This window comes from Phaethon aethereus (genome assembly GCF_964289735.1).
Source record: "Phaethon aethereus genome assembly, chromosome: 2".
Lineage (NCBI taxonomy): Eukaryota > Metazoa > Chordata > Aves > Phaethontiformes > Phaethontidae > Phaethon > Phaethon aethereus.
In genome coordinates, this window is record NC_138582.1 from 95,077,235 (window position 1) to 95,100,263 (window position 23,029).

The 23,029-nt window shown below is 50.3% G+C and overlaps 1 protein-coding gene across 3 annotated transcripts; it reads right to left on the bottom strand.

Annotated features, from left to right (window-relative positions):
* Positions 1-9,197: 9,197 nt before the first annotated feature.
* Positions 9,198-11,513, bottom strand: LOC309417499 (tubulin beta-2 chain; the record flags this gene model as incomplete). 3 transcript variants are annotated; one of them, XM_082015007.1, is made up of 4 exons in its annotated part: positions 9,198-10,258; positions 10,470-10,580; positions 10,849-10,957; positions 11,457-11,513. In XM_082015007.1, the coding sequence occupies 4 exons, from the start codon at positions 11,511-11,513 to the stop codon at positions 9,198-9,200; spliced, it is 1,338 nt and encodes a 445-aa protein (XP_081871133.1). The 3 variants fall into 3 exon arrangements, with proteins under 3 accessions (XP_081871133.1, XP_081871135.1, XP_081871134.1); XM_082015009.1 differs by lacking the exon at positions 10,849-10,957 and having other exon boundaries at positions 10,470-10,572; XM_082015008.1 differs by lacking the exon at positions 10,470-10,580.
* Between the last annotated feature and the right edge of the window lie 11,516 nt (positions 11,514-23,029).

Sequence of the window (23,029 nt, forward strand, 5' to 3'; positions counted from 1 at the left end):
CCAGTGACAGGAGGAGAGGCAATAGGCACAAACCAAAATACAAGAAATTCCATCTAAAAGTAAGAAAAAAACTTCTTTGCTCTGGCACAGAGCACAAAAACTTCTCTGCACAGGTCATCCAGAGAGAGAGATTGTGGAGTCTCCATTCTTGGAGATACTCAAAACCCAAGTGGACACAACCCTGATTAATCTGCTCTAGTTGACCCTCCCAGGCTGAGTAAAGGACTGGACTAGACGGTCTCCAGAGGTCCTGGCCAACCTCAACAATTCTGTGATTGTGTGAAATGGAGAGAAAGGAGTGGGAAGCTGTGTGTGACCAGCAACACCAGATTGACAGGTTGTTGATCTCCGTGTCACAGTACACTGTAACGTTACATTGCAATTATAACAGCTTCAAAACTGGCAGATTTTTGCAAAGGTCAGGTAATAATTAATGTAGCAAATCATTGCCACTATCAAGAAGAGAGGTAATCGCAGCCAGAATGAACAGAGTTGTTTACATATTACTCAGGTTAGCTGTGCTTAACACAATATAAATCGATGCATAATGTCACCGATTTCACTCAATTTTTTCATCTACAGCAGGAAATACTAGCGGCTAAAGAAGCACCATGTCTTTCCCTGGCATTTGGCTGCTGCAACCTTGGAAAAATACTTGGCCATATTTTCAAAAGTGGCTCTCAGTTTGCTCCAGTGAATTAACTTGCTTATCAGCTGTGGCTGGTTTTCTCCCCTGGTGCAGAAACCTCAGCTGCTGTGAAATGTCACAAGCATGGACTGGCTTAAGCTTTGCAACACATGGCTTTTGCAATCACAAAATATCCAGAATTGTGCTGGCATTGAGATCTTTTCACCAACTTCTCTTGAATTCTGTATTCTTTAAATCCTGGCTGTTGTCAGTATTTTCCTTTGACACACTTCTGCAATACTTAATCAGAGGCAGTCTTTGTTATTGCTCACATGACTCGTGCGTATACATTTCTACTCGCTACCAGCATAGCCCACCCTTTTGGGCAGCAGTAGGCAGGTACATCATCTCGCTACTGGTGGAACTGCAACACAGCTACGTCTCCGGCATCTCTGTGGGATCCACGCAGGCACTGAAGAGCTTTTTGGGTGCCAACCTATTCCTGGCAATCTGCAAAGGACCAGCCTGAAGCATTCCGATTCCCCTCCTGAAGGCACCTGGACACTCCTTGCCATGCCTTCTTCCCACACGCACATGGTGGCCTCCTAGACCTGTATAGTTATTCCATCGAGGATTTTGAGCTTCTGTTAGGAAACTGTCTAATTCTTAAATGATGTTGTACTGGTCTCTTTGTAGACAGCACTGTTTTTGGGGTACAGCTCCAGGTTTTAAAACAGAGAACCTAAAGGGAGATACATATTTACGTGTCTAACAATTGCCCTCCTCTGCAGCAATGCTGAGCATCCGTGAACACACAGTGAAGCAAATTAAAAGTCAACTACTTACATGTCAATCCAGAATCCTACATTTTGGCAAACATTTCAAAAAATCTCAGCCATCAATGCTATTTCAATAGGTACAGGAGCTCCTTATTGTATTTTTTAATATAGGTCCATAAATTCTAAGCGTTCAGAATTACAAATGAAAGTCAAAACTCTCCCATTCATACAAAGGCAACGGATGCACCCGGGAACGCCCAAAACTGCCAGCAGCACCGCTGCCTGCTCCCTGCCTGCATCAAACCCTACCTTCCCAGTTTCCAAGGCAACGGCAGAGCCCGGGTGATGGATGCACAAGGGAGGCAACAGGGATCCCACAACATTTCCATGTCTGTCCACAATTTCCCGTTGTTCGAAAAAGAATCTCAAAGGTACAAATGTGAAAGCTGCTCAAGCATACAAAATGTCTGCCTATGGGTGACGGCATGCATTGCTCAGGCATTTATAGCAGAGGATACATGACTTTTTGAGTCTTTTTGTTGGTACTCAAAGGACCAGGCTCCATTCATTAGCTTATTGTTTGCCTTCTACCTGGCAACTACGACATTCCCGCCTGATGAGGACTGCTTGAGGTCACCTTTAGAACCTGATGCTTAATCGCTTGCAATGTGCATTAAGATAGAAGAACATTTCTGCCAGCAAGAGGGTGGAATAATTGTGAAAGTATTTTTAATTCTAGTAATAAAATACCAAAAAGGAAAGTCTATTTTTATTTCAAAATTACAACCCACTGCAGGCACCAGAAACAATTAAACGCTACAACGCTGAGCACGCTTTTATGAATGAGCAAAAGCAGTTTCATTGTAGAGTCCTCTGTACTTTGTTTATTGTACCTGGGGGTTTTGTGGTTTTGCCCAAGAGCAAAAGAGGAGAGAGGATGAGCACGTGAGAGAACATCATGTTAGAGAAATTTAGGGCACTGTCAATTCTGAAATGACCCATGCTCCTTTTGAGGGAAGAACTATCTCCTCATGAACCTAATATTTCTTCCATACCCTACGGTTTCTCTTTTGCTCTTAGATTGTAACCTCAGAGTCAGGAATTTCTGTGTATGTGGTTGTAGCGGACACAGCAAAGAGAACCCCACTTGTCTGGCTTCCAAAACTTCCACAATAAACACGATCACATGTCGCAAAATGACTCCAGAAAGGGAAAAATATGTTGATCATCATCAGGCAGCGATTTACTGAGAAGAAAGGCAAAACAAGGCAGCCTCTCATTATTTCCGCTTGGCACACCAGACGCCATGGGTAGTGGCCAGATGGCTCCTGCCCCCACCCAGGCTGCATCTACCTTTTAAGACGGCTCAGTAGATCGTCTATCTCCATGTCTGCTATCTCTATGAACTGGGTCCTCCAGTCAAGATATGACTAAGATTCCAGCATCAATACAAATGAAATGCTGATATCACGTTTTCCGGGGTGGCTTATTTCCTGCACGTCATTGAGAACAAGGCACCGATAGAGACTCGGATCTGCTAGTCACCATTTCTTTTGTTCCTTAGGCTCCTTGCTCTATCTTGCAATCCGATAGTTACTTGTAACTCAAACCGGCACAGAGCAAACGCTAAACTTCATCTTGCGATGTCTGCTAAGAGATGCAGTAGTTTGTGGCGAGAGGCAACGCACACTGTTTAAAGCGGCCCGGGTTCCCCGCCGGAGAGCTCGGGGTGCCGTCGCACTAGGTGGCTGGGTCGGCCAAGCAGCTCGCTCTGCTCGCCCCCGCTTCCAGCTGCCTGCCTCTTCCTCCTCCTTTGTACCCGTTCTCCCTCTGGCACGCTCCCTGGTCCAAGACAAGGCTTCTTCCCCACCCCCAGCTTACTGTCCCTAACGGGGAGCTGAACTGGCTGGTAGAGGGGTCAGACAAGCCCTGGAGCTGCCCAAAGGAGGTAACATGAAGGTAACACCGAAGCAGGGCAAGGGGAGTAGGACCATCCCTTCTAGCAGCTTGAGGAAGTGTCCTTAAGCTCAGCCCAGCCCAAGGAGCTACTTTCTTCTGCGAATGGCAGTTTTCTCAACGCCCTGGAAATCTCTAACCCACGGCTTGCTCTTTCTCCCTGCCTGCTGGGGTGGAGCTGGAGTCATAGCCAGAATTGCCAAAAAACCAGCCATACAATTAATATATTAATTATCAGACCACCATTATGCTGGATGCAGAGAAGCAGACTGTGAGAAGTCAATGCTTGCATTTCATTTCATGTTTGTAAACCTTGTTGTGAGGCCATTTGAATTCTGCTTGAAAACCCTGTTTAATTATTCGCTGTGAAGGCAGGCAGTATCTTTCTATTACATTCATGGAAAATGTGGAAACATTTTTCAGTGCAAAACAAAGAGAACTGTTTACTGAACAAGCTGCACAACCTCTGCCAGGGTAGACATTTCATCCTCTGGAGCAAGTGTTTACACATTCTGCTTAAACTGGATTATTATTAACATTTCTGTTCACAGTGATAGAGGCATTCTTGCCAAAAAGAAAAGAAAATACGCCTTAGACTTACCAAGGAAGCCAAGTGAGAAAAATAATTTGATTATAAAAGATGACATATGGATAAGTTGAGACCATTTAGAAAATCTCTACCCCACAAGAATCAAATGTTAATAAACAAGAATTTAACAAAGATAACTTGATTTCTTCCCTTACGAGTGGAATTCTGCCCGTAAGGGAAAAATTACTTTGAATGGGGAGGAGGGAATGACCTACTCTTAAATTATTTCTTTTTTTGCTTAGATACTGTAAATAGATAGCCTTCTTATACACACACCTCAAAAAGACACATTTTTTTCTTTCTGGCAGAATCACAAATAAAATACTTGAAATAGGATTGAAGCGAGGAGCAGGGAAACAGGTCACTTCTCATGAAACTGCTCCGGGAGAGGGAAGAGTCGTCACCCGCACTGTGTCCTTTGCCAGCAGAATGGCTGAGGGGGGTCAGGCTTTCACAGGTCCCCCCAATACTCTCCCTGCACCTCGGATTCAAACGCTCAGAGGGCTCCAGCTGGACAAGCGTCCAGTAAAGTTAAGGCCAAGAAATGTCCTTTTCCAAAAATCCACCATGGCCTCAGGCACTTTCTTGTGACCAAATGCTTCTCTCTTGAATTTTCATGTAGGCAAGCTAAAGATAACAACCACCTAAAATGGAAGTATCTGACACCTAAGAGTCTGCTTTTTCCCATCTTAATAAATAACAAACAAACCAGGGCAGGTGATTGCCAGAATATCAAAAAGCAGGTGCTTAGCATGAATGAATTTTAGATTGGAAGGGGGAAATTAAAAAAAAAAATTTCTAGTCACATACGGAATTAGTTTGCAATATTGATTTATAAAGGTTTATTTTGAGTTGAAGAAAGGGGGAAAACATACCCTTACTTGGATTACCTCAGGCACATATAACACATCAAAAGAGTCACAAGCTTTGTTCTTGTGGAAACATAGAAACAGATGAAAAATACATGGGAAGGTTGAAAAAAGGGTTATTTGTAAATGAGAAACCAGTGCCACCCCTACAACGAGCAGGCTCAGGGGAACAGCATTACCTACAGCTTCTACACAGGCCACCATGTCTGAACTGTCCCTAAAAGTATATTATGCTTTAATGCGGAACAGAAAAGTAGAATAGCATCCCTTGGGAGAAAGGGTGTGTACCCAATATAGGGGGTAGACACAGGATTTCTCCAGAGAGGATTTTATCTCTTCATAGCTTTAGCAAACAAAACTTAGGCCTCACTAAGCATAAAGCAATAACTGAAGCACTTCCCACCACAAAGCAGAATTTAATATAGCTTAACAACACTTCTTAAAAAAAATGTGGTAAGAAAATGAGGTGTGGGGTTTTGGTTTTTGGTTGGGGTTTTTGGTTTTGTTTTTTTGGGGGGAAAGTGATTTCAGTGGAACAACCATGAAACCTGCCCTACTCAAAGCCAGCAGCAGGGTTCATCCTGATCTTATGTGTAACTTTGCTATGGGGCTTACAGGGAGAGGCAAAGGATGAAGGAAGCATGGGGAGAACGCTTTCAGGTGCGGAGGGTATTGCTAGATGCCCCAACTCCTCCTGGTGAGGTAGGAAAACTTGTCCCTCTTGCACCAGGCTGCCACGGTCCCTCCGGGCACCGGAGCTGTGTTTTGCAGTGGCACATTGCAGCGCTGTCCCGTAAGGACTCTGTCAGTCCATCGTGGTTTCTTTTGAGCACATAGTATTCGCACAGGTACCTAGAAGGACCTACTAGCACTATACTCTCTTGAAGTATGCAGCATGTGACAATATAATCCCTGAGCAGATTCCCCCGCACAAAGATTAGGGTTTTGGCCCATTTTTGCAGAGATGAGACCAAAGACCTAGATTCCCTTCTTTCTTCAGGTTATAAATCCTACTGCTGCTTTGGTTTTCTATGTTCTTCACCTGGTACCTTCTGGAAAGATATACCTGTCAACAGAACGGGCCTCAGGTTTGGTTCTTAGATTATGACATCACTGGGACTATTGTATGTTTAATGCAACCCAGTTTCTGATGTATGTGGGGTACCTCACATATGTTGTTAAGAGGAGAATCTTCATGGATCTCACTTGACAGAGTGGAAAACATCTCTTGGAAAACCGATGTAGGCCTACATTCTCAACAGATACACTTAAGTGTTTTGAAGAAACAGACCACATATTGGACTATCCTTCCACAACATTGCTGGTACAATGGCTTAGACTAGATCCTAGAACAGGGAAAGGAAATTAGGAGAAAGGGTATCTCAGTGCCATCACACCTCTTTCCATTTCTATTTAAATTAAACCTACATAGCACCTAGCTGCTTTTACAGCCTTAGTTAGCTTTACCATCTTGCATCTATCAGTGGACAAAGATTGAGCTGTTTGCCTTGGTCAAGGCATTCTGCTAATGCACTTTAAAATGCCACACATTTAATAAAGATAAAAAAAAGTCTGTACTATCTATCCTCATTTCCTCTAGACAGGATGCCTCAGGTGAGACCTTTAGCCTTAGATGTGCTGTCCATCACACGGACAAATACAAATCAACACCTAATAGAGGTTAAGGCAGTCAGAGTACCTAATCTGAAATCCTTTTAGTGGTTCTGCTTGGTTTGTGAAACAAAAAGTGCAACCATGAACACTTGAAAGCATCTGTTTGTTGTTTGACATACAACGGTCAGTCTCCCGTTTTTATAGTGAATGGTCTCCTGGGTGATAGATACAACTACAGCTCAAATATCCGATAGAAAAAAAAATGGTACTGCAGCCCCCAGGCCCAGTATGAGACTCACCCTCCCTTACAGTTGACTTACTGTTTCCAACCCAGGGGTTTTGAACCTCCCCTCGAAATCTTCCCTTTCCTGCATCTCCCTCAACTTCTGCTGAAATGATGGCTTGGTTTTTTTAATGATTATGACCGGCAAATAAGCTGTGTAGGATTTATGAAAAGACACATTTCTGCCTAGAGTATCTCTATTTATGGTTTCTCTTCCTCTAGAAAAAACAGAATACAAACAACAGCAATGTAGGATGGTGTCCTACTTTCTAGTAAGGACGCTGTAGTGAAATGTGTTGCTTGGGTGGCTATATTTAAGGGTTAGCTAGAGCGTAACTACATTAAGAATTAGGAGCTAAACATGCTGAACATTAGTGAAATCTGCTACAGTCCCACAGCAGAAAGGAAGATCTTTACTATGAAAGATCAGGTTCTCATCTTTTAGTTAAACTTCATTTAAATTCGTTTTTCTGTCTCTCTCTCAGCTTTACAAAGCAAGCCGTAGGATAAACAGTTTCAAGTGTAACCCAGCTAGTTAATGCCAGAGGAAGGTTACTTCGATAACCAGATAAGCTGTTACTTCCCCAAAGGGCCTGGGGCAGCATGTATTAACTCAGTTACTAAAACAACCTCAGTTTGTTTAATGCTTAATCCTAGAACTGCTCAAGTGCTAAGAAATACAATACTGTAGGCATATATGGCTGTATTCGTTTACTGGCAGTTCAGGCAGTTTAAATGCTTCTCAGTCCTCTTTTACAGGGTGTACACCAGAAATGAAGCACATATAGACAAGAGAAAAGCTTTACCAAGTGTCTGTTCTCTTGCACATCAGGTTAATGGGCCCATCAGCAAAGGAACAGGGTACACTGAGCAGTGTCTGCAGGCAGTGGAGTCAATTAATAGGGCAAAAACAGACAAGATATTAGTCATGCACAGCAGCTCCATTTTAAGTCTTTATTCCAGTAATGCCTTGCAAGCCTTTCATTAAAGGCTCACAAAAAGATGTTGCACACATGTGGATACCAGCTCTTTCAGAGCAGTAAGGACCATAGTAATTATAGCATTGGTAGCAGTTCTCAAAAGCAACACTTCTTTTACTGCAGGAGCACTCCCCTAAGTGGTGTTTGGGTGAACCAAGGACTAAGCTTACATGTTGGGCAACTGCTATACTCAGTGGAGGATTTTACTCTTGTTTTGTAGGAGCAAGAAAAGTCGCATAGACCCTGTAACTCCTGACGACTGCATTGTAGACTCACTCGGGCTCCTTACAGCCTTTAAGCATACACGGCACCATAAATCGCCCCTCCCTCACTGTAAGGAAGTCACACTTACCTCCGCAAAGGTACACAACAGGGTGCTGCCACACTGCTGTCGCCTGCCTGGGTAGAGGGTCCGTTTCCTGCTGCAGGGACCAAGAGCATCAAACAGGCCTGTAAACCTGTAACTCGGGAGACAGCGTCGTCAGGGTTTCTATAGGTGACTACTCCAAGATTGTATGTATGCTCTGGGCAGCCTTTTGAGCCTTGTCATCTAGAAATCCACATATCACCTCTTACCTCCTAAAGGGAATTGATTGCCCTGAAGAGTCCAATCCCTTTACAGTTAAGGGCAGCTTAGTGGCTATTTTTGGGAAACACTCAAATTTGCCTTAGGAAAAAGGTTAGGTTCTTAATCCAGTTCAAGTTGTCTGCTAGTACAAACCCATGCTTCTCTGCATGGACTTTTTACACTTAAGAGAGAAGGGTTGGGGGAGGATAGGAAAGCTCAGGATCAAGTCAAATCACAGGCAACTACCCATAGCATAGGCCCTAGAACAAATTAAACAAGAGCTGCTGAATGGCAGTGGGGAAGCCTGCAGCTATCCTGTCAAATCAGTTTTGACAGCTTGTAATGTGGAACTCAATACCGTCTCGCTGACCTCACTACCATGTATGTCCATAAATAGGAGTTGCAGGATTCCCAAATGCAGTGTCTTGTTTCTGTTAGCTAAGGCAGCTTTCTCCCCAACAATAGATTATCTGTTAAACACAGGAGTGTCCAACAGTGAACGTCCCATCTCCATAAATTAGCTACCATCTTAAGCCAAGCAACTGCAGTTTCCTCAAGCTAAATTCATGGCCTGAGAAATCATGTTTCATCGAGTTCAACCATTCACTGAGGTTATGGATTAAACCGAGAAGTGAAGCTACAGAAAACTACACAAGAATTATGTTCTTAATCTAGAGAGAAATAAGGCAGAAGAGACAGTTTAGGACACAAAAAGCCTTTATGTTTGAGAAGTTAACCATTTCAACAGAAGACTCAAGTATTTTTGCAACTACTGTTACATTGGACAGTCAAGGATACAAAACTGCTGACAGAAGCAACAGTGGAGAGCACCAAATTAAAAAAATGCATGCTTCAGCACAACTGCACAGACTCCTCCTCTCAATGAACACTTGCCTGCTCAGACTATACTTAACTCCTACCCATTTCAACTTTACGCCTCATCCTCCTCTCCTTCCTCTTCAAATTCCCCCTGCTCGTCAGCAGTGGCATCCTGGTATTGCTGGTATTCGGAGACCAGGTCGTTCATGTTGCTCTCGGCCTCCGTGAACTCCATTTCATCCATGCCCTCGCCGGTGTACCAGTGCAAGAAAGCCTTGCGCCGGAACATGGCCGTGAACTGCTCCGAGATCCTCTTGAAGAGCTCCTGAATAGCCGTGCTGTTGCCAATGAAGGTGGCGGACATCTTGAGGCCGCGCGGGGGGATGTCACAGACGGCCGTCTTCACGTTGTTGGGGATCCACTCCACAAAGTAGCTGCTGTTCTTGTTCTGCACGTTGAGCATCTGCTCGTCCACCTCCTTCATGGACATGCGGCCCCGGAAGATGGCGGCCACCGTCAGGTAGCGACCGTGGCGGGGGTCGCAGGCGGCCATCATGTTCTTGGAGTCGAACATCTGCTGCGTCAGCTCGGGCACCGTCAGGGCTCGGTACTGCTGGCTGCCACGGCTAGTGAGAGGGGCGAAGCCCGGCATGAAGAAGTGCAGCCGGGGGAAAGGCACCATGTTGACCGCCAGCTTGCGTAGGTCGGCGTTCAGCTGGCCGGGGAAGCGAAGGCAGGTGGTCACGCCGCTCATGGTGGCCGACACCAGGTGGTTGAGGTCCCCATACGTGGGAGTGGTCAGCTTCAGGGTGCGGAAGCAAATGTCATAGAGGGCCTCGTTGTCAATGCAGTAGGTCTCGTCCGTGTTCTCCACCAGCTGGTGCACAGAGAGGGTGGCATTGTAGGGCTCCACCACCGTGTCCGACACCTTGGGGGAGGGCATGACGCTGAAGGTGTTCATGATGCGGTCGGGGTACTCCTCCCGGATCTTGCTGATGAGCAGGGTGCCCATCCCAGAGCCCGTGCCACCGCCCAGCGAGTGGGTCAGCTGGAAGCCCTGGAGGCAGTCGCAGCTCTCCGACTCCTTCCTCACCACATCCAGGACAGAGTCCACCAGCTCAGCGCCTTCCGTGTAGTGCCCCTTGGCCCAGTTGTTGCCAGCCCCACTCTGACCTGGAGGGCAGACCAGAGCAGGGTGCCACATTAGTGCCCTGGGAAGGAACGGAGGCGGTCCCGTGTCTCCTGCCCCACAGCCTTCACCCCTCACTTCCCTCCCCACTACGCTGTTGGCACGGGGACCCCTGGGTCACTTGCACACTCGCTCTGAGCCTTTGCTGCACCCGCAGCGCCCGCTTTGGGACTCCTGCACCCCACACCCACTCACCGAAGACAAAGTTGTCGGGCCGGAAGATCTGTCCAAAGGGGCCGGAGCGCACAGAGTCCATCGTGCCGGGCTCCAGGTCCACCAGGATGGCGCGGGGGACGTACTTGTTACCTGCGGGAGGAACCAGCATCAGAGGAGCCCTGCTGGGCTCCCTTCCACCTCCCCACAATTTGCTGCCCACCCAGGACATGGAGGGTGAGGGAATTGGGAGGGATGTCACCGGGGACGGGAACAGAAAGCAGCCATTTAAGCTGTGCTGGGGCATCACCCACTGTGGGGAGGGCTGGGGCACAGCCCCCACGGCAGGATGTGCCGGGAGCACCCCCACCTGCCGCCCCCGCGGCACCGGGGCAGGAAGCCCGTGGCAGAGAGGGGTTACCGGTGGCTTCATTGTAGTAGACGTTGATCCTCTCCAGCTGCAGGTCGCTGTCCCCGTGGTAGCTGCCTGTGGGGTCGATGCCATGCTCATCGCTGATGACCTCCCAGAACTGCGGGGACCAGGGAGGGGGGGGATGTCAGCGCCGCCACGCCCCACTCGCGCCCCCTGGCCAACAGCCTCGCGACGTGGCGCGCGGGGATTCGCCACGCGTGGGTGCGGCCCCGCCAGACACTGCCGCTACCGCGCCCCTCACCCCCCACTCCCCGCCGCCGTGAGGGGTGTGGCACCGGCTCGGCGCCCCTACCCTCCACCCGCCCGGGACCCCCGCAGCCCACGGGGAACGGAGGGACGGCAGGGCTTCCCCCCCACCCCAAAAGGCGCGCCGCGCCCACGCCGCGGGAAGCCCCCGCGTTTGCGCGCGAGCCCACAGCCGGGAGCCGCCCCGCGCGGACCCTCCCGCGGCGGGGCGAGCCCACCGGTGCTCCCCAGCGGAAAGGCGGGCCGGGCCCTCCCGGGCGCTCCCCCAGGGACACGGCGAGCCCGGCTGAGCGTGCACCGCCCCGGACCCGGCAGCGCCCCGAGCAGACGACCAGAGCGCCGGCCCGTACCTTGGCGCCGATCTGGTTGCCGCACTGCCCGGCCTGGATGTGCACGATCTCACGCATGGTGCCGGTGTCCGCCGCTTCCCGCTGCCGCCGCCTTTGCCGCCTGCTCCCGCACTTGCCGCTGCGGCGGCCGCGCCCCGCGCCGCCCCTTAAATTGGGCGCCGCGCCCCGCCCTGCCGGTGACGTCATGCGGGAACGGCGCGGAGCCAATGGGCATGCGGCGGCGGGGCGGGGCTGCGGCATTGTCTCCCGCGGGGGGGCGTGGCGTGCCCCCGGGGGCGGGGCCGGGGCGGGGCTTCCTGGGAGCAGCCGGGTCGCACCGGTATCGCCGCCCGCCGCCGCCCCGGCTCGCCGTTGGCAGCGGGGACAAAGGCGCGGAGCGCGGCGGTGGGGCGGCTCTCCTGGGCCCTCCATGTGTGAAGCGGCGCCGCCGCCGTGGGTCCGGTACACAGACGGGCGGCGCATCACGGCCGCCCCACCGCCGCGCTGCTGGCGGCCGCCGTCCCTCCGCCCTCCCGCGGCCGCCGCAGCCTTTTGTTCCCCGAGACAAGCGGCTTTCGCTGCCGCAGCAACGGGCGTTGCCGCGGGGGAGGGGGAGCCCGGTGGCTGCCACCGCCCCCCGCCGGTGCCTCCGTTCGCACGGCACCGGCGGGAGACTCCCCTCTCCTCCTCGCCCCACTGGGGCACCAGCCACCCCCCGGCATCGCCAAGCGCCGGTAATTGTTGCCCTTCTGCCTGCACGAGCCCGCACCGGCGGTCAGGAGGCCCGGTTCATCCACTCACGGCAGGACGCGTGTGGGTTTCCCCCCAGCCCGGGCTGTGCTCTCGTCCTCCCACCGTGCCCTATATCCATCCGCCGCCCGAGGGATACCTGCCTGCCGCTGCCCCGGTGCTGAGCTCAGCTTTCCTTTCGCCGCCCCAAACAGCTCCGGTTTAGCTCCCGTGGCGGAGCCGGCAGCCCATCTCCAGCGAAGGGACCGGTTTCGCGCTGTCCCCGCCCGGCTGCGGCCACCAGCGACCCTCAGCCGGACACCAGGCAGCGCGGGTGCTGCTGCACAGGGCCGGCGGGCTTCGGGGGGAATGGACATTTTCCCTGAGCTCTTGCAAACTGGCAGCACTTTGTCGCCTCGTTGCGGGTTTACACGTGCTGCGGGGTGAAGAAAGGAAAGGAGTTGCGAAGGGGCGGCGGGGGAGGGTTGGAGGTGCGCGCCCCGGGGGTGCTTTTCCCCCGTTTCTTTTCGAGCAGGCCGGTATGGCACGGCGGGCACCGCGGCGGCCGCGCAGCGGGCAGGGCACATGCCCACGCCGCCCCAGGAGGAGGAGGAGAGGCTGGGGGGGGAGGAAGAGCACGGAACTGCGGCCCGGCCCTTTGGTGCGGTCAGCGCGGCGTGGCGGCTCCCCGTGGGTACCGCCTGCTTCACGCCGCGGCTGGAACCAGCGCGGGGTGCGGCTCCCCCGGGAGACTGCCCACGGTCCCCGCAAGCGCCGGGAGGCTGCCGGCAGCCAGCGCCGGGCGGGACCCCACGGAACCCGCCGTTCGTGACCCACTGGGTGAAGGCTGCAGGGGCTCTAGAGGCGCAGCTAGAAGTTCATCACCGTTTCCCACCCGCATTTCTCCCACACACTCTTCCCTTTGTTCTAGCCACGTGCCGATCCCCCTAATCTGTCTAACCTCCTTTATGCAGATCGATAACCCTGCCTGTGGACCACCCTACATCTGATTTTACATTCTTCCAAGGCAATCTGCAGAACAACCCCCGGTTTCCTCTGATTGCTATGCCAAAGCATCCACACCTTTCTTTTGTTCGCCTGGCGGGGAGAAGCTCCAAAACGGGATGCTGGAAAATACACTCCCAGGTTTGCCTCTTCAGCAGTGGTCTTGAGAAAAAGAAATCGCTTGCACTCCCTGTGAAATCTGTTTTTACTAGGCTAAGCCAGGAGCAATTTAATTATTCGGTTGACTACGCTTCACAAACAATGTGTAGCTTTCGTTCCAAGCGAACATTTTTTTGTGGCATGTTAACTGCATAATCAACATCCACATCTATAATTACTTGTTTAAAAATAACTTGCGGATTAGCAACTCCAGTGGACAAACTGACCGCTTCAGGTAACGATTCAAAGTCATGCCAGCCTTTCCCACGGCTGCGGTGGGTGTGCTCCCGAAAACACTGTCGCAGCAAAACTCGGCTACAGCAGAGCTGGTGCAAAATACAGGTACCGTGGCTGCTCGCTGCTATTATTTCCAAGTATTCTTCATGAACTACACTGCATATTAGTTATCTATTGACATTTCAGCGCAAAAAGGAGTAGCTGACTTTACACATCCTCCATACCTACGTTAAGCTTATTCCTAACAGCCTAAGGCTTCAAAGGAAGCCATTTTAAAATCCAATTCAAAGAAAACCGATTATTAACACTGGAGGAAAGAAACCCATCCCAACTGCTTTATCTTAAAATAAATTAATTCACATTTTTGGAGGGGCCGGACACACACATTCAAACATATTTTCGGTATAGAACTTGTTGAGACTGGAAGAAAAGAAAAAACAACGTGAAATGTTGATTTCTGAAATAAACAGCTGCATTACTGGGGGATGAGGGAGGAAATCCAGGTCTAGCTTTTCTGCAGTCCCTGGACAAGACCCTTTAGAAGCAAAAGCAGCCATTCAGACCACTTCAGGAGACTTCAGACAAAGCCCAGCCAAATTTGAAGGTAAGCATTTGAAACGGGAGGTTTCTCAAAGGTTCAGCCTAGCCTATTGCAAATTACTTGCAGGGAAATGAACTGTTCAGCTGTTAGCTGCCGGTGCCTCTCTCTCCCCTCTCTGTATTTGCCTCACATCGATGGGTCTGTCAGCGCAGCCCCTGCCCCAGCCCCTGGCTGGATTCCTCCATCCCCAGTCGCCCCGGCAACACCCCCCCCCCCCGGCAGAAACGAGCTGCACAAATAAAAGAAAGGAACAAAAAAAAGGCTGCAACATTTTCGCTCGCTCGGCTGATTTCCCAGGGTGTAAAAGCAGCGTGGCTAGGGGAGTGCAGAAAGGGCGTCCGGGCGGGTTGAAATGCCGGCTTGCAGGGTTGTTGCGCAGCCATCCTCGCCGGACGTAGGAGAGGAGGAATAACATGACCTCACTCGGGAGTCTGTTTAATGAAGCTCAGAGGATCAACCCAGTTTTATAGCTGATGCATCCTCTCCCCCCTCGCTTTCACGCTCTCCGTCCTCCCGGCTGCAAGGTTGGGTGTGATCACCGCCAGAGCCTCCGTCTTCAGCCGCTGAAGTGGTCACTGACCACAGTCCCGACTCTCTTGCAGGACGCAGAAGGCTGCGAAAGCCAGCTGACAAAAGCCCAAGGGAAGGACTCCGTCATTTTACTTTATAATAGGAAATACGTGCACTTGTGTGACGTACTGCAGCACAGTTTGTGGGGAATTGGAAGGTTTTTCCTAGTGAGATACTTGCCCTTCCTTTCAGAAAGCATGCACCCATCCCATGCCCCAGCATCCCATTTCATGGGTCACATCCTTGTCTGTGGCTCCTCTCAGAAGGACGTGAATGACTTAAAGACCTTGAAGTTATGCCCAGACCTCCAAGAGTGGCACCTAAGCTTTCTGTACCTTGAGGGGTGGGATGCTATAGTATACAAAAATGAGAAAGAAGTTTGGACTCTTGCAAGTTGGGGTCCTACACCACAGAGCAGGCTGGACAGTAGATGCCCTGCATCTACGGTGGCTCATGAGGTCACCAAGGGCAAAGCAACGTTCTTCTCCTCAGCGTGCATCGTTGTAACTCGGAGGAAGGCCAGGGAGGGGCAGGGAGGACCCTGGGCACGTTGGGGAGAAATTCAGGTAATGCCCACAGAGAGGGAACATTTTGCATCTATGCAAACAAAAATTTTGTTGGGGATCTCCATTTCTGTGTATCTTCTTGGTTTTTCATAGGGCTTGCTTGCCGGACACGGCCGGGTTATAGGAGCACGATCAAGGACAGGGGAGAATCAACACCAGTGCTGAAAGCTGCGAGATCCTAAAGGCAGAAAACAGGGAGGCGGCAGAAAATTGCAGCTGTCTCTGCCCGTCGGTGCAATGCTTAAACCCCAGAGCTCATCAAAGCCAAGCTGTCTTCAGGCCACAGTATCCGGCATCGGTGGCAGCGTGTGCCCGATGAGACGTGCCCTGGGTGGCCCAGGACTGGGCGGCGAGGGGTGGCCACACCATCAGCGGTGGCCCCACACCAGCCCGGCCACTGGGTGGGCTCTGCCCCACAGCCCCCACCAGTGCTGCCCATTTCGGGGCGTCCCTGTCCTCGGCGGGGGTGAAGCCGGGGGCTGCTGGTGCGGCCATCTGGGGCTGCTACGCATCCTCCCCACAACCGGCTTCAACCAGATCATGGGATTTTTTTTTTTTTCTCTTTTACTGCTGCTACAAGCCACTGTTCCTATCAAATAGTTAAAAATATGTGAACGTTTCAGTTTTTCTGAGAGCACCTGCCTGCTCGCCAGTTACTCATTCTTAGACAAGCTAAGGGCGGCTCTCGCAAACAAAAGCCGGAGCAAAGCTGGCGGCCAGAACCTCGCTCGGCGCTCTCGGAAAGGAAAGCCCCCAGCCTCGGATTAAGAACTCCCGCTGCGGCACCCTGTCAGCAAAGATGGCAGCAGTAAGAAGCCCCGAAGGAGGCTCCGAGGGTCACGCCGGCACCGCGCGACGCCTTTCACGGGCACAGAGCCACGTGTCGTGAACTTGCCCCCCACTCCCCCAGCACACGCTGGATCCATCAGAGCGTTATTTCTTGTTTCATCTCATTCCTGCTAAGGCTTACAGGTGTGCCCCTATATAAGCAAATAATAATAATTCGAGTATCTAACAACGCCTCCGACCGTATTTAATAGATGAGAATATAAACCACAGGAGTGCCAAAGAGAGATGGAAAATTGTTCCTCTAATTAGGAAATTATTGAACGATGAGAAGCCAAGAGCAGGTAGGAGGCAAAGGGCAGCTTTCCTGCGATCGGGTGAGAGCGCTGATGAGAAATTGATCCGCTCTCTAATAAATCTGCTTGCCTGGCCCCCAAACGCGGCGAGACGCTGTGCGGATGCTGGGGTCCCCTAACCAATGGCAGGCAGGCTTTTTGATTCCTGTGTGCTCTGCTCTCCAGCCATAAATATTAATAAGGTTCCAGCCTCAGCGCTGGTGCTGATGCAGCTGTTTCTACATTCATGTGGAACAAATTCACTACATGCAAAAGAGCAAGGCGTGAAAGAAAATATTCACTTGCTCGTCTGAGTTATTCTTGAAAAATCTGGTCCCGGTCCTTTCTTTCCTCAGCAGGATTTTTTGTGTGTGTGTGTGTGTTTGGGCTGAACTGAGATCAGGCAAATTCGAATAGTTTGGGGATCTGGTGGCAAATGGCAGCGTCGGAGAGTAAAACCACTGTTGGACACTCATTTGCAGCTGTCAGGTCAGAATCTGGAACCGCAGTGATACAGAAGCCACATGCCTAGCAAGCACTCCTTTTTTTGCTTTTATTCTTCTTAAGCGTTATTTCTTTCTACCCCAAGGACTCATCCTTGAAACCCTGAGAGCAACATGCTGCCTTGCATCGTTACCAAGTCGACTTTCTACTGAATCCATTGCCTTGCTGGACCAGCTAGGATTTAGGATATTAAGGAAGCAGGCGTCTTTGTAGCCGGTTTGAACAAAGCATTTTTTTCAAGATCTTCTGCCACCACCCTGCTCTCCCCTCCCTGCAGTAATACTGCGGCTGCCAGCGCTGCTCGCTGCAAGGAAGAGTGTGCCTGTCAACACGTTAACACTTTCTTTTTTTCCTTTGCAAAAGACACAGTTGTGCAAATGAATGGTAAAGATCGTATCAGGCGGCTGCTTTGGCTGCACACAGGTGCCTCTGATACGCATCTTTCAGAAGACTGGAAAGAAAACAAGTATCATTTTGAAGGCTGGAAAATAAAAATATGGCCCCAGATCACTCATATGTATATTAAAATTCTGGCTTACTGGAAAAGAAAATGACTGTTTGGAAAGATTTCTCTTTCCCCGGCATCAGTTGCCCTCCCGTGTTGGGCTGGAGGGAGATGATGCGGGTGCCAAGGGCTTGCAGCTGAGCGAAGCAGGGTTTGGGGGAGCTGCAGAGGGTGTGCTGTCAGTACAGCGATGTAACCTCTCTCCTGACGTCAGGATTCACACAAAAGCTTTGGCCATCTGGTTTGTGAAAGCTGGAAGCACCCTGGCCGAGCTAGAACGGGTGGCAGAGATGAAAACGCTGTTTCCAGCCCGCCCTTCCCCTTGCACTCGAAGGCATCCCTGGGATTGCGGCGATGGGGAGAAGGTGGCGAGACCGGGGTGCGGTGACCCAGGGCCGCTGGGCCGGCGCTGGCGTCTTCATCCGGGGCCAGCAGGGCCGGTGGGTGGCAGGCGCTTTTAGGGGGGCGAGTTAATCTGTGCCCGAGGAGCTGTGTGGGTTTTACAGGCTGAAGTCCCATCTTCGCAAGGGTGGGGGTGCGGGTAGGTGGGCAAGCCATCCAGCAGTAACTCAGAAGCCCAAAGTGCAGCATTTTGGACAACTGCTAAGCAGAGTTCATCATTAAAAGCTTTATCTTTAACTCACAGGAGCTAGCAAGTATTTTTTCAATTGATTTCTGTAGAGGCTGGCTCAGATCCGGAATCTATTAAAGACAGGTATCACTCCCAAATGCCATGAATCCCTTTGTTCTTCTCTCTCCTCCTATTTCCCCATTTATGGTTCTCTATAGGATTTATGGGTGATTTTTACCTGATTTGTGTTTGTTTGCCTCATGAGAAACACATAACGAATGTCCCTTTATGGGACTTCAGGCATACACAAGCCTTTCAATCCTGGGGAAAGGCCACCATCCATCCCGGGACTCTGCAACAACAGCAGCAACAGCACCTGGCACCAGCTTTTTCAAACACCAAGTAGAAAAGAGAGGTGATTTCTCACGCTTTCTGAGATGCAGCAGGGAAGGATATTTTTCAGTTGCTGTTCAAGGACGACAGACTTTTTGAAGACGCAGCTTCAGCCTGTTGGGATCCTACTTGACTTTGACAACACGGTAAAGGAACGTTGATGGCATTTTCCTAGGGTAGTGTGGTCTGACAGAGCGACTATTTTGTCTGTTCTGTTGTCATGCAAATAGGCAACACACCCATCTTGGCATTTATTCTGCGTTTACACTACTAGTGCTAGGTATTATTTTAGGTTGGTTTTTTTTTAAACACCAGAGATTGGAGACAGATCACTGAAGTGATGTTTGTGAAAGTTATGTGCTGTGTAGTCATCAACAGCATCAGGTACGCTGATTAAGTGGCAGCAGTAGCTGTTTGATATACTTCTGCTAGGAAATCAAATATATCCCTGATCTAAATCGTGCTGTCCAAGAACTGTACTACAAACTTGGAGACCCTGGCCCAAACAGCCATATCCTTAATGGATCAGACGATGTTGGGCTGCTCGCCAGTAATGTACAGGTACTAAGCCACTGTTTGGGATATTTACTCTTTCTGCTAAACCACTGTATTCAACAGAGCAGGAAGGAAAAGCCAAGAGGAAAGACTGGCTTGAGCTAAGCCACCTCTGAGGGAGCACTCGCGGGCTGCTACGGGACAATGCCAGGCCTGTTAGCTTCGCTCCTCGTCCGGGGAGGAGGAAGCAAAAAAGCAAAATAATCAAAGCTGATTTTGTCCAGCTAGTTTTGCTGACAAATGGAAAAATTCAAAGGCCATGGCATTACTTTAAAAAGTAATGAAAGAGGGTGGCTGTTTGGAGAACCAGAGAGGCAAGCACTTGCTGGCGTGCTTGAGAAAGCGAGAAGCTGTGCGCCGGCATGTCCAGTCAGACTTGCAGGCTGAGGGACTCTGTGACAGAGACTATTAAGTCCAAGGCCCGGTCTAAGGAGGAAAAGAAGGTTAATAGAAATTCTGGCATCAGCAAAGGGAAAGTACCCAGAGGGAGGAGGAAGAGACCAGAAGCGCAGCAAGTCCCATAAACCATGACAATAGGAAATGATCTTTCAAAAAAAGGAATTTCGTTCCCCTCCCAAAGCAAGGTGAATCGCGGTCAAACCTTTGTTTATGTGGCTGCCAGCGCCGCACGTTGAATCAGTGATCTCCACGGCTAAGAACATAACTCTCTGCAACTTGGGCGTCAGCCCTCGCGTCAGCAGCAGCCTGGCATCTGGTTCAGGCACGCCACGTACCCTGCGTGTGTTTGGTACCCCAGCCTCGCATCCCCTTAGGTGGCCCAAGGACAGAAAAATAGGATCCATCAGGTGTGCTGTTTGTCATGTGGGATCTAGGCATTGAATTGAGCAATATAAGGGAAAACATTTTTCAATACTATCTCTTCCCCCCGCCACCACCCCTTCTCAGCCTTTCAAAAGCTCATTTCCATTAGGCTTTCACACCGGTTCCCTTCCCTCTTGGGTCACAGGTATGTAATAGCCCATTGCACCTGCAGATCTCACTACAGCTGCTGGCTTTTATACACTGGAGTCGGTGTTTGTAAGCTGCTTTGGGATTCTCCACCGTGAAGCGGTCTAGCCACATATAAAATCTGATTTCCAGCTGACTGCGTAAACCTCTTCTTGTCCCTGAGGGGAGCGACGAGTCCCTGCGTGTTAGTGCCTCCCACCCGACAGCTTTGAACCCACATGTCTCAAACGCTCCCGTAGATCTAAGACAAGTTCCTCCAATGACACATACAACAATAACAGGAAAACGTCTCATTAGATAAGGGCAGAAATTTAGTCTGGGCTCACAAAGGTCCTTACAAGCTGTGTGTTACACAGGCTTTCATTCAGCTGCAGGGGCTTATTGTACTCTTCCAGTCTGCAGAGGAGTGAAATAAAGCAGAGCAGGAGAAGTTTGCACAAGGTCACCGTGCTAGTCAGGCACAAAACCTAACAGCCCCGATTTCTAGTCCAGCACGCTGCCCGTCAGAGAACCGCCGTGCCACGTGCATCCCAGGCCTCGTCCCACCCGGGCAGGGAAATCCCAGCTGCCAAGGTTGCAAACCCCGCAAAAAAAGGGGAGGGTTTTCATCAAGGGGAAAAAGCTGGTACCTTACATCTTCTGGAAATCAGGAACTGGATTTCGCCAGAGCAATACCTGCCTAGGTACCAAAAGAAGCACTGAGGATACTGGCACTGAGGAGCTGTTACAGCAGTTCTGCTAACGCTGTCACAGCAGCTATTGCAGGTGTGGGGTTGCTTACATCTACATTTTGCATTTGATTTACAGGTGCTTCTTCAAACATGGGCTTTTCAGGGGGGATTGGCCTTGATGCTGCTTTGGATTGTGAGATTCACAGCATGAATTTGGTGCAGTCCTCTTGCAGATCTCTTAAACCGTGATTTTTTCAAACAAGTTCACCAGTCTGATTCCCCAATTTTCTGCAACTTTTTCAAAAGTTCCAGTCTGGATTCTCTTCCTGTCTCTTTTCTGGGACCGTAAGTCAGGCTGATCAACATTGACAAAGTGTTTTGAGCCACGCTCAGGTTAAGAAAGTGCTGCAGCCATGGTTAGGTGTTCCAGCAGCAAGTTTCCCATCACAGTGAAACCAACATCCCATCCCAGGATCCCAGGAATAGTTTTTGACCAGTTTTGGTTCCCCAGGCTGACTCATTGGCCTCATCGACTCACCAATCCCTCACTACAAGAAGGATGCTGAGGTGCTTGAGTGTGTCCAAAGAAGGGCAACGAAGCTGGTGAGGGGTCTAGAGAAAAAGTCTTACGAGGAGCAGCTGAGGGAACTGGGGTTGTTCAGTATGGAGAAGAGGAGGCTGAGGGGAGAGCTCGTCACTCTCTACAGCTACCTGAAAGGGGGTTGTGGTGAGGTGGCAGTTGGTCTCTTCTCCCAAGTAACTAGTGATAGGACGAGAGGAAATGGCCTCAAGTTGCACCAGGGGAGGTTTAGACGGGATACTAGGAAAAATTTCTTTACGGAGAGAGTGGTCAAGCACTGAAACGGGCTGCCCAGGAAGGTGGTGGAGTCACCATCACTGGAAGTGTTCAAAAAACATGTAGACGTGGCACTTCAGGACATGGTTTAGTGGGCATGGTGGTGTTGGGTTGATGGTTGGACTTGATGATCTTAAAGGTCTTTTCCAGCCTTAATGATTCTGTGATTCTGTGATCATCGTATCAGATGAGCCCTAGAAAGCAGGACTTGGACAGCCCCTCCTAAAATTGTTTTAGATGACCACAGCATCACAGCCACGGCAATTCTACAGTGTAAGCAGAGGCACTTCTCCCTCTCTCGCTTGCTCGTGCTCCCCAGACGCTGCCCTTTGTTATGCCAGCACGAGTATTTGGGCAGTGGCACAGCAAGCTAGGCCAGAGGATTGATCCAGCTGAGAAAACAATCCAACAATGACAAAGAAGAAGTATTTTTTCAGCTGCTGGGGTGCCCTGATGGCACAGGGAGTGGAAAAGACCCCTTCAGCCACCAGTGCCACTGAGAGAAGTCTACATACGTATGATCGTCCGAGGCCCAACACAAAGCAGGGTCCCTGAAAATCTGGGGCTGCAGCACAGGTACTGTTAGAGCAGCCTGGTACCATGAAGCCTTGGCGCAGCGGCCAGGAGGCTTCATTTGGCTTTATTGAGCGGTCGCTTACTCTTCCACAAAAAGGACAACAAATCAAGATGTCCTGAGGCATCAACAGAGTGTTCACTGATACACACTAATGGTCAACTGCTTCTTCACGTGTCAAATTCACGCTTTATTCCTGCAGGAGCAAAGCTGCAGAATCCATTTTGGAATCAGAAAACATTTGCTTCACTCGGTGACATCCCAGATCATCATTATGTGCTTTATATCTCTTAACTCCTCAGTTACCAGGAAGAAGATTTACTCCTGGCTTAAAACTGTATGGGAGGGGAGAGGATGAGCGGTAAAAATCAGGGTTTAGGATCTAGTAACTCTTGTGGGCAACCTAACTTCTGGAGGAGAACAAGGAGCATACCTTTAAACCACATCTCCTGGGGCCTGGATGTCATCCAAGCAGCAACATGTATGCACAGCCACTGCTTTTGCTACAGCATCTTTGCTTTATCATTACTTTGCTCTCCGGTGTCTCACTGCAGTTTATGCTGGTTCTAGCCTCGTACCTGACAAATAAGACAGACTAATGGGCGCTGCTTTCATGGCCACAGAAAATAGATGAGTGCGTTAAAGGAAACACAAGAGGTTCCATACGCTTGCTGGAGCGCTTTCCCCTCTCATTTTGCAGGGGCTCTGATGGCCTTGCAGCACCGCAGTTAGGAAATTTATTTCACACTCGATGGTCTGGTTCTGCACAGCTCCACTCACTCCTCACACCTGCATCGCAAATAAAAACGCTTACCCGGCATTTTACTCACCAGATGAATGTTTTTCCTCTTGTGAGCTTGAGCCAGGATTTAGCATGATCTAAGATGGCAGCTACATTTCACTGAAAAGCATTAAATACGTAGAACTGCTTATGCGCAGAGGAACCCTGTGGCTTACCTTCAGAGGCCTGCAGGTATTGGGATCCCAATGACAGCTACAAGCACTTCG